Source organism: Helianthus annuus, chromosome 13 (assembly GCF_002127325.2).
Source record: "Helianthus annuus cultivar XRQ/B chromosome 13, HanXRQr2.0-SUNRISE, whole genome shotgun sequence".
Lineage (NCBI taxonomy): Eukaryota > Viridiplantae > Streptophyta > Magnoliopsida > Asterales > Asteraceae > Helianthus > Helianthus annuus.
The window spans coordinates 115,134,176-115,146,876 of NC_035445.2; the positions used below are offsets into that span (position 1 = coordinate 115,134,176).

Consider the following 12,701-nt stretch of genomic DNA (forward strand, 5'->3'; position numbering starts at 1 on the left):
AGTTCTATGATGGTGTGTTTGAAGTTTTATCGACTATTAGGGTTTGAATAAATGTTTTAGTAATATTCACTCAGTTATTTGTGGGTTTTAGGTGTGTTTTATAGCTGAAATTATAGTGTTTTATGTTTTTTTTTACACTTTTTAGAAAATTTTAATTTTGTAGCCCAACCCACCCTATGAAATTAAAATATAAAAAAATAAAAAAATTAATATAAAACTTACATAAATAAAAATATCAAAAACCATAACTAAAATAAAAAAAAATACATTGTAGATAATTGAACGTGGATAAACTACACAAATAAACGGGCGCAAACTAAATAGTAAAAGTTAAATAAAGAGTAAAATGCCCGGATGGTCCCTGTGGTTTTGTAAAATAACACCTATAGTCCCCAACTTTTGGAAATTACACTAGTGGTCCCTGTGGTTCGACAGTTTGTTACTCGGATAGTCCCTGGAGTGGATGGAGGTTAGTTTTCTCTGTTAAGTCTATCTGAAGTTACTTATTTACCCATCCCTATAAAAAATAAAAAAAAAACAATACAGATTATTAAAAGTATGGGCCCACCTTATTCACCCCTCCCTTATACAGGCCACCGTCACCATAGCCACCCACCTCCACCTCCACCTCCACCATAGCTACCTACCTCCACCGCCCACCCTGAACCCACCATCACTCATCATCTCCAAACACAAATCAATTCCACAACAATGGCGACAACAACAACCCAAAACCCCAATGATCAGCAGAAGAAATCGAAGACATAATCCTCTGCAAAATCTTCCTTGTTTCCTTAATCGACTCCATGACCAATGACTCACAAATCGTTTACTTGCAGATCACGGCAGCCGAGATATTATCCGAAGGCAGCCATCTCAAACTCTCACGAGATTTGATCAAACGAGTCCTCGTTGATCGTCTCTCAGGTAATTTCGCATCCGCAGAACCTCCCTTTCAATACCTAATCGAAATTTATCGTCATGTCTGTGAAGAACAAAAGAAAATTGTTAATATGAAAGATAAGTTAGTTAGGGCACATATGGAAACAGTTGTGAATCAAGCGAAGAAGTTATCAGTTTCATATTGTAGAATTCATTTAAGTAATCCCGATATGTTTCCAGATAAGGATAGAAGTAGGTTTAATGTTTCCCCATTGTTGTCGTTGGTTTTTGGTGAGGTTAGTAGCTCAACTAATACTTATGGTGGTGGACCAATTGGTGGTAGTGTCGGTGCTTGTCCTGGTTTTATATATGAGTTGTTTAGGGATCTGGATTACGAGTCAGTGGAACCGAGATTGAAGCAGTTGTATGAGGATTTGAGAGGGATTGTTTATAGGCGGTGGAGGGTTCAGGGTGGTGGTGGAGGTGGAGGTAGGTAGCTATGGTGGAGATGGAGGTGGGTGGCTATGTTGATGGTGGCCTGATTATAAGGGTGGGTTGAATAAGGTGGGCCCACATGTTTTATAATCTATATTGGTTTTTTTATTTTTTATAGGAGGGGTAAATATGTAATTTCAGATGGACTTAACAGAGAAAACTAACCTCCATCCACTCCAGGGACTATCCGAGTAACAAACTGTTGAACCACAGGGACCACCAGTGTAATTTCCAAAAGTTGGGGACTATAGGTGTTATTTTGCAAAACCACAGGGACCATCCGTGCATTTTACTCTTAAATAAACTAACTAACTAAACTCTAAACGTAAGCAAACCTAAGAGAAATAAATGTAAACAAAGTAGAGAAAGAAACTAATCATCAACGCTGGAAGAACCATCGGAGTTGGCATCCGGATGCACAGGTGGTTCTGGCGTATGGGGATGATTTCTTAGCGAACGCCAAGGTTCGATGTGGGCAAAAAAATCATTGTGTTAGGTATTCATGATTGGTCTCGACAATCCTTTAGGCCTCCGTTAAGCCTTGACCAATGGCCACCATCACGCTATAGACTTGATGAAATTTGCAAACCTAATTGAAATAACACGCCACTTTGAGTTAACTTGGTCATAAGTGCGGTTGGTTTCACCTACACGTTGACGAAATTCTTCAAATAAGGCTACACTAAATCGAATGTTTCATCGCATGGAATCAGTCACGTGGATCCAAGAGTTGACCAAGGCTATTTCTTCATCTACGTTCCACGGTTGTCTTGCCATTTTCTAGAAGGTATTTAAAAGTGTATATATGGTTGGGTATTTGTTTCAGAAGTGTATGTATTTATAATAGGGTAAAGATTTAAAATAATAATAATAATAATAATAATAATAATGAAACAAGACCGTTAAACGGTAAAAAAATAAAAAAACAAACAACACACAACATCTATCAGTAACAAGTTAACCCAATTAACCTCCCTTACCTGCACCACCGGCGGCGGCGTGTGGTAGCGGGTAGGGGTTACCCGCCCTCATACCCGCGAGTAGGGATGAGCAAATGGTACCCGGTACCGAATTTATCAAACCGGGTACATTTTCGGTACCGATTCGGTACCGCCTTTTGATATTTTCGGTACCGGTTTGGTACTGGCCCGGTACGGTACCGGTATTTACCGGTTTTTACCCTCAAATACTGGTACCGTACCGGTACCTACTTTTGGAGATTTTCGGTACCGGTACTTTCGGTTCTGGTACCGGTCGGTACTGAGCTCATCCCTACCCACGAGCGCCCCGAGTGCCCTAAGGGAGAGATCACATTTATATCCCCCCCCCCAATTTTACACTTCCTTCCTTGTTTACAGAGATCCCATGGCTCTAAAAACCAATGTTTTAAAAACCGGTAAATACCGGCCGGTTATACTGGTATTACCGTTTCCATATGTAAATCCGGTACGAAACACCCCGGTATTACCGTTTCCAGATGTAAATCCGGTACGAAACACACCGGTAATAAGTGAAACGGCATAAGGTTTGTAACGGCGGTAAAATCCGGTATACCGGTACTGGACCAGGGTTATTGTAGTTTGGGTTGTTACTTATTTTTATTATATATGTTACTTATCATACGTAATTTTTATATATTATGGTTATTCGTAACTAAAACTTCTTATTTAATATTGTATGAAACGAAAATAGTTGATGTATTCAACACTCAAATGACTTAAACATATCGTACAATTTCATTTAAAAGAGTTTGTTGGAAAATTGAATGATTTTCGATTATCTTTTGGATTATTTTATTATGGCTTACTTTTGGATCATCTTTTAATATGTAATCATGCATTTTTGGATTAACTTTTGAGTTGATGTTTTAATTTGTGAAATTATAGACTTAGCTAGTCAACCCGGTTGAACCGCTTGATACAACCTGGTACAACCGGTTGAACCATTTTTTAGCCTAATTCGGTTTGATTTAAAAACCGGTTTTTAAAACATTGCTAAAAACCCCTTTGTTGTCATGTAGTGTAGTAAAGTAGCAAAGTGTACACGATGTATAGTTGTAGGCCGATGAATCATTTTGTAATAGTGTGAAATATGTAGGTTGATAAATACAATCTATTATATATAATAAATGTGTTAAATTTTGCTGATGTGTCAGCTTCTTAGCCCTCTAGATTGTGCATTTTGGCGGGAAAACATGCGTGCCCCTTTTTCCGTATATGAGACCCGGTGTGATGAGATCCGACCCACATATATGGATCATTTATAAGCTTACTTTCCTCTTACCAAATTACCAAATTTCCAAATCTTCTCTTTCTTCAAACAATATCTCACGTTTTTCCATAAACCCTTTCATCTTCATCTGTTCGAATACCTTTCCATCCATATTCATCTTTATCACATAATCAGACCTTCAAGGTATGTATGAATATCTTCCGTTTTGTTGATCTGTAGTAATCCATTGTTTGTCTTCTTTTTTGTTATTTTTTATTTACGAAGAATTTATCTTCGTCATTGTATCACCGACTGAAGTTTTCTGTTAAATCCATTTATAAAGTCAGTTGAGTTTTTTTGATATGTTATTTTAACCGATTTTATGTTATTATCTAATAACCTTATGGATGAAGTTATATTCTTCACTATTCTTTTGTTTTTTGTTATAAATTACTGCATGTTAGTATTTTCTGGGAAAAAAAATCCAGATCTGTAATTATTTTATTATGTTTTAGTTCTTTTACAAAATCTGTTAATCTATTCATGGTAAAAATGTTATGCATCATTATTAGTTTTGTGTTATTATTGTTTTATAGGATTTTTGGTTATTGATGTTATTATCGGTTTATTGTCAATATGTTCATATGATTATATGTTTATATGTTTATGATTTTTGTTATTTACAGTAGCACATACTGAAAAAAATAAGAATTTTTTTTTATCATGGATTATGTTCTTTATTTTATACCAGCGTATTTCACTCTTTTTAATATAATTATTTTTTTTGTGCATACACAGATCATTATGACGTCTTTTTATACAACTTTTTCATCAGACTTTTCTGAATATCTGGTATGTTTATGAGGTTTATAATTACAAATTTTTTTGTTCATGGATGGGTGACCATTTGAATTGTTTGTTCATAATTTTTTGTGATTTTTTTCAAGGAAATACCATATGAATATAGCAACAAATTCCTAATGTATGCTGAGCCAAACAATCAAGCTGTTATCAAGTGTGTGAATGGTAAAGAATTTGAAGTTCTATTTACTAAGCATAAAGGTGGGTTTGTGTTCATGGATGGGTGGCAAGACATTGTTGCTAAACTATCATTTACCGACGGCTGTTTCCTCATGTTTAAGCAAATCGAGTTATATTCTTATTTGTTAACACCCTTTAAGAAGATGCAACCACATCCGATATTTGGTTCTAATGTTCCTTTATTTATGTCCATGTCTACGGAGAAAACTGTAAGCAATGTTGAGTACTTCTGCCAACGCTTCACACAAGACTCCAATGATAATCTGGTTATTATATGAATTTTAGTTATTTATTTTTTTCAATATCAAATTTAAGTTATTAACCAAGCTGAATATATGTGCAGGTCATTCCATCTGATTTTGTTGAAGGAACAATACGTTTACCATCTATTCGCAAATTAACATTCAAGGTCCATGTTAATTGGTGGGATAGTTTTGATGTGATGATTGCTAAAGACCCGAATCTTAACGTTTATTTGATTTACGATGGATGGGACAATGTTGTTTCTTACGTACCTATATACCCTGATTACTACGTTGTGATGAGGTACATTTTTGAGAAAAATTTCCAGGTGGTTGTTTATGACTTGAATGGTTGTGAGGTTCTTGCGCCAAAGCGTGTATACACGCCTGCTGCTGTAAACATACCTAAACCCGTTCCTTCAATTATTAAAATATAAGACTCTGACGCTTACACCGATCATGAAAATGATGTTGATGAATCTGATCCTGATTATAATGAGTCAATTGGATATGATTCAGATGATGCTTCTTCCATTATAACTAACTCTGATAGCGATGGGATGGACAATGACGAGGAGGATGTTGAAGTTTCGGATTCTGAAGAAGATAGGAAGCTTGATCCGGACAACCATCCTATTGAGTTTCAATGGAAGTACGACAGGCATTTTGTAAGTGAAGTTTATACCCGTGTTAATTTTATCAACAATTCTATAAAAAACAGTTTTTAGTATTTGATGTAGCCTTCTTATATATATCAAATAATAATATTTTTCTTTTATTATTTATTGTAGCGTCTTAATTCTGATGTTGCTGAAGCATCCAGAATTGACATGACTATGGAGATGTGTGTGCAGAACTTGGCTGGAGAGGATACGATGATTTCATTTCATGCTGAAGAACACGGTAGTGGTTTTCGATATGAGGCTTTGCAATGGCGTACCAAGTTTACGAAACCAAATGGTATAAATCGTCCTGCCAAGTGCACGTTTGTTTATTGTCAAGTTCAAAAGAAGTTGATTCTCAAGAAGGTTGTCCAGTAGTACCGTTTACACGTTCTAAACAATATAACTGTAATTTGCTTTTCCGTTAATTTTGTTGTTTGGCTACTTTAGAAGCTTGATTTTGGATCTTTATCTTATAAATATGTAACCCTTTTTGGACTACTAAATGCTATATAAGTTATATTATATAAGTTATATTATGTTTGTTATATTAATATTGTCTGTAATCACGTATTTAAATTTTAAAACAGTATGTGATATTGAAATTTGAAAATTATATAATACAGTTGTGTAACTTCTATATAGAAGTTGTGTAACTGATATATTAAACAAAATTGATGAAGGTTTGTTATTGATTATGGTAATTATTTTAAAGAAGATGGTAATTTCTAAATTAATGGAACTAATATTATTATATATTTGGAAATCATTTTAATGGTCCGTTGAATAGATTTATATGTATATTAAATTATAGTTCCCTTTTTATCAATAGATTTGTGTATTAATAAAATATTCTTATTTATCAATAAGATGTTGCCGTCAAAATTGCATATATCGATATACTCAATCAATGATTTGATGTCTTGTGTAAGTTGTCATCATGATTTTTTTTATCTAGAAAATCAGAACAGCAATGTATATTTGTCTTACACCATATAATCATTGTTGTTGAAATTATTATTTAATATGCATGTAACAAATATAAAATATCCTAATTGAATGAAAATACTAATTTTATTTGTTAACCTAATTTCAAAAGATGGAAATTATTTATCACTAATTAACGACAACAATAAATAGTGAACTATCAATTTAAATTTGAAATTCGAATTAGAAGACATTGTAGAGATGGAAACTATTTTGTAATAATTACATATCTATCACATATCTATCATCTAAAAATACTAATGATTTAGTCTTATTATATATACAATTAGATTATCATAATATTTCAAACATTCTTCGTCTATTGTTTTCTGCTGTTTTTCGATTTACTATTACAATTATTGTAATGGAAGAACAGAAGATTACAATGTTGTCTAAGCTGGATGCATTGTCAAGTAACTACACATTGAAGTTGAAAATCATCTCTATTTGGAGAAAAATGATGCATGCATGTAAGAACGAGATATTCCGGGTTGATATGATATGCATGGACGAAGAGGTATGAAAAATTTATTTTTTAATATTCACATTGTTCATTTAGTATATAATTTTATCTAAGTATGTATTTTATATTTTTGACAATTCAAGTTATTATCATTGTGCATCTACAGGGTCACACCATTCAAGCAAGTTGTCTTCACCGTATTTTGCCAAAGTTTGACCAGTACTTCAAGCTCGATAAATGTATTGTCATTAGCAGACCTTCTCTTGCTCCTTACAATACAAGTATAAACCATACCAAAAATAACCAGAAGCTGACATTTAATATGTATACACAAATTCAAAGAACCGTTGATTGGAAAGGTCCAAAGTATTGCTTCTCATTTGTGAAGTTCAGAGACGTTGTCGAAAATAATGTTGCCATTAATTCACCTGTTGGTATGTTTTTTTTTGTCATTATGTTTTAATCCGTGTACATTATTAATTGTTTTTTTTAATTTTATACCTTACATATTAATTAGATTATTTTTTGTTTTTTTTTTTTGTTAATTTATAGACTTCATAGGATATGTTGAAGTGTGCTTCAATCTGGAGGACACTAACAAGAAAGATGGAACAATAGGCAAACGTTTGAATTTGAAGCTTAAAGATATTGAGTAACTTTTTTAATTTTTTAATTCTAATATTTATACCGTATTCATCTTACAACTTTTATATATATGACCTTTTTGTCTGTATACATAGTGATCAACAAGTTACTGCTACTCTTTGGGATGATTTCGCAATTGAGATGCATGGATACTTTAACAATCCCAATCGTGAAAAGGTTGATTCGAAGATCAACAAGGGTAATGCCCCATTCATATACCGTATTAGTGGTCAAAATTGTCATAGTCTTGGTAGCTTAAGACCGCCTAATGGGAAACAAGCTAAGTTTTCTCAGCTATACATATATGATACTGAGAACGAGATTTCTAACAGACAGAGTGTATTGGGGTAAGCATATTATTTGGTTGATTTATATTTTTTTGACAATTTATAAATGTTACTCGAATATAATTATTGTTTGTTATTTAAATTTATTTATTTTTTCTCATAATAGGAATCAACTATCTTCACATGAGAAGGAGTTGGACGTTGAAATAATTGAATACCTCAGAGTTTTTTTAGATTCTCATAACGAGTTGGTTAAATCGTACAGAATGGTAAGAAACCACTTTCATGAGAATCCTCAAGCAAACTTAAAGCTCCGTCTCATTTACAAAAGAGACAAAGATGGTAGGACTTATAATCTACCATCCACTACTGAGATTGCTGCACTGATTGTTGATGATTTAGATCCATCTATTGATCGTCGAGACATTTTAGTTGAAACTGAATCTGGTATGCTTCAACGTATTAGTGAGTTACACCCATCCTATCTTGCTCTTCAATATCCCATTCTTTTCCCTTTTGGTGATGATGGATATAGGATCGACATTCCTCATAGAGAAGGTGTAACAACCAAAAAAAATACGACTAAAATGCACAATGCGGGAGTTCTTTGCATATAGAATACAGGATCGAACTTGTGGTTATTCTTTGGTTTTAAACTCTAGAAGACTGTTTCAACAGTTTTTGGTTGATGCTTACACTATGATTGAGAGTGAAAGGCTCAATTTCATACGTGGTAAGCAGAAGAATCTACGTTCCGAGTCATTTGAAAATCTCTAAAAGTATAAGGACAATGGTAAACAAAATTTATCAAACACTGGTCAAAAGGTAATTTTACCTTCATCTTTTACTGGAGGTGCTCGGTTCATGCAACAAAACTACCTCGATGCTATGGCGTTATGTAAGTGGTTTGGATACCCAGATTTTTTCATAACCATTACATGCAATCCCAAATGGCCTGAAGTTTCAAGATTTCTTAAAGATACTTCCATTAAAGCAAAAGACAGGCCTGATATATTATGTCGATTGTTCAAGATGAAGCTGGATTCAATGATTAAAGATATAAAGGATAATAAATTTTTTGGTGAAATCAATGCCGGTATCATTTTGTTTTATTTTTGTACTTCATGTACAGTTTTTCTTATTATTTATATGTAATTTTATTTAGTATATTACTAACACATAAATTTTTTTTTGTGTAGTTGTTTATACCGTTGAATTTCAAAAACGTGGCCTACCGCATGCACACATTTGTTTATTCATGAAGGTGGATCACAAACTTCCGACTGTAGATCATATAAATCCTTTTATTTCTGCTGAAATTCCGGATAAATCAGAAGATCCTCAGTTACATTATCTTGTGTCTGAGTATATGATTCATGGTCCTTGTGGGACTGCTAACCTGAGCTGTCCTTGCATGGTTGACAACAAATGTTCTAAACGATTTCCGAAAAAATTTTCGGATCATACAATTATTGACTCAAGCGGTTTTCCTGTATATCGAAGGCGAGATTCTAGTCATACTGTTATGAAAAAAGGTGTTCAATTAGACAACCAAAGTGTCGTACCTTACAACAAAGGTCTATTAAAAAGATACCAAGCATACATTAATGTTGAATGGTGTAACCAGGCTGGTTCGATAAAGTATCTATTTAAGTACATTAACAAAGGACCTGACCGTGCTACAGCAGTTTTATATACTGATTCAACCGGTACTAGCAATCAGAAAATAAATGATGAGATCAAACAATACTACGATTGTAGATACATATCAGCCTGTGAAGCGTCTTGGAGAATTTTCGCAAACGAAGTTCATTATAGATATCCTGCTGTAATGAGGCTACCTTTTCATTTACCTGGTCAACACAATGTAGTATACGGTGAAGATGATGATATTGAAGATGTCTTGAACAAACCATCTGTTGCTTGATCTATTTTTTTGCAATGGATGTGTTTAAATGAACATGATGAAGAAGCACGTAAACTGACTTATGTGGAGTTCCCATCAAAGTATGTTTGGAACCTAAAAGGTAGATGTTGGCAAGTACGAAAAAAGGTATAAAACTGTTGGTAGAGTTCATTCTGTTTCGATTGCTTCAGGAGAACCTTATTATTTAAGGATTCTTCTAAATAAAGTTAGAGGTCCTAAATCATTTGAAGAGATTCGAACAGTGAACGGACAAGTATTTCCCACATTTAAAGATGCATGTTATGCGATGGGTCTTTTAGATGATGACAACGAATATGTTGAAGCCATTAAGGAAGGAAGTTTTGAAGCTCACTGTCGGTATTTAAGATCATTATTTGCGACATTGCTTTTAACAAATACGCTATCAAGACCTGAATTTGTGTGGGAGAAAACTTGGCATTTACTAGGAGACGATATTCTATACAAGCGTCGCAAAGAGACACATATCCCTGGTAAGTTATTATTTTATTTTCATAGGAAGTACCTATTATATTTTTTATTTTTTATATATTTTGATTCAACATATGTTTAATTTTACTTTATACTATGTGTAGATCTAATGATTCCTGAACATCATTTGAAGAATCTTATTTTGGTCGAAATCGAGAATTATTTAATTTCCAATGGGTCAACCTTAAGTAGGTTTTCTATGATGCCCTTTCCAGACGATGATTCTTTACGTCAGGGAACTAATCGTCTAATCAATGAGGAATTATCGCATGACACACATGAGTTGAAAAGTGAGTTTAGTCGATTGAAAGAATCTCTAACTGAAGAGCAGTTAAACGTTTTTAACGAAATTGTCAATGCAGTGGAATGCCAAAGTGGAGGGTTGTTTTTCGTATATGGTTACGGTGGAACAGGGAAGACATTTTTGTGGAAGACCTTGGCTTCTGCAATCAGATCTAAAGGTCAGATAGTGTTGAACGTTGCTTCCAGTGGTATTGCATCATTATTATTATCTAGAGGAAGGACAGCACATTCTAGATTTAAAATTCCCATAAACTTGACAGAAGATTCCATGTGTTTCATTAAGCCGAACGATGACGTTGCTAATCTTTTAAAAGAGGCAAAGTTGATTATATGGGATGAAGCCCCTATGGTGCACAAGCATGCGTTTGAGGCACTAGATCGAACAATGAAGGACATTCTATCGTCTTCTATGAATAACCATTCTGAAGTACCATTTGGAGGTAAAGTTATTGTTTTTGGTGGCGACTTTAGACAGATACTACCGGTTATTCCAAATGGTACTAGACAGCAGATTGTTAATTCATCTTTGAGTTCTTCATATATATGGTCAGAGTGCAAGGTTTTAAAGTTAACAAAAAACATGAGGTTGAGAAGTGGAGCTGAATCAAGTAACAGCGAATCGATTAAGAAGTTTGCAAAATGGCTGCTTGATATTGGTGAAGGAAACATTGGTTCAGAAAACGACGGTGAAGCCCTTATAGAGATACCCGACGATTTAGCAATTACCGACTCAGATGATCCAATTCAAAGTTTAATCGACTTTGTTTGTCCTTCAATTCTACATCAGTATAAAAATCCTGGATTCTTTTCAGAGAGAGCAATTTTAGCACCAAAGAATGAAGTAGTTCATGAGATTAATGATCGATTACTTTCATTATTTCCAGGTGAAGAAAAAGAGTATTTGAGCTCTGACAGTATATGTCAAACTGAGCAAGTTCTTGATTCTTTTCAACAAGGTCTATACTCTCCTGACAATTTGAATGCTCTGAAAATATCCGGTTTACCTAACCATAGGTTGGTTCTCAAAGTTGGTGTTCCTGTGATGCTTCTTCGAAACATAGATCAACAGAACGGATTATGTAATGGTACTAGACTTCAAGTAACCCTTCTTGGTAAACGAGTAATCGAAGCGGAAGTAATATCTGGCGGAAATATCGGCACAAGAGTTTTTATTCCAAGGATTAGTATGGTTCCTTCAGACAAGAAGATACATTTTCAATTTCAAAGAAGGCAATTTCCTTTATCAGTTTGTTTTGCTATGACAATTAACAAGAGTCAAGGGCAGTCGCTATCTAGAGTTGGTTTATATTTAAAAGATCTTGTTTTTACTCACGGCCAATTGTACGTTGCTTTATCAAGAGTCAAGAGCAGGGAAGCTGTTAAAATTTTATCATTTGATGGCAATGGTAAACCTACAGCGAAGACATCTAATGTAGTGTACAAGGAGATTTTTCGTAACTTATAATTTAATCGTGTATTTCATTTTAATGGATTTGACATTTTTATCTAAGTTATTTTGGTTTTCATAATAAAATGTCATAATGTATATCAAATGTTGATATTCTTTAATATTCTTATACATCTTTCATATACATGTCTCATATTTATTATATTTGATTTTTATTAATTCAATAACTTTGTCCACTTGAAGGGTAAAAGGGTTGTTTGAAAACAAGGTGTAATAAATTGAAAACTATTGTATTAAGTTTCAAAAATATTATTATATCATATGTATTTTAACAAATTTATTCACTATTTTAATATTATTATGAAATCATCAATTGTTAATTACACTTTTTTAATGTATCTGATGGTACTATATAGCTTCGTTGCATCCAAGATTATTAATGAAGACATATTGATGATTAACCTAGATATAATTTAAGGATTTCATATTGATAGTCAACAACCTGTTATAAAGTATTTGTAATTTTAAAAGATACCAACGTTTCTATATTATCAAAAATATGGTATCTGTTTCTATAGTTTAACAAGCAACATAACAAAACATGTTAATGTCTAATTCCATGTCCCAAAAAAAAGATCCAAACATGTAATTCTAACAAA

At 33.5% G+C, this 12,701-nt stretch overlaps 1 protein-coding gene across 1 annotated transcript; it reads left to right on the plus strand.

Moving 5' to 3' along the window:
• Positions 1-10,128: 10,128 nt before the first annotated feature.
• On the plus strand, positions 10,129-12,099 carry LOC110901517 (ATP-dependent DNA helicase pif1-like). The gene is made up of 2 exons (XM_022148342.1): positions 10,129-10,333; positions 10,436-12,099. Exons 1-2 carry the CDS (start codon positions 10,129-10,131, stop codon positions 12,097-12,099), a joined length of 1,869 nt encoding a protein of 622 aa, XP_022004034.1.
• Positions 12,100-12,701: the final 602 nt, after the last annotated feature.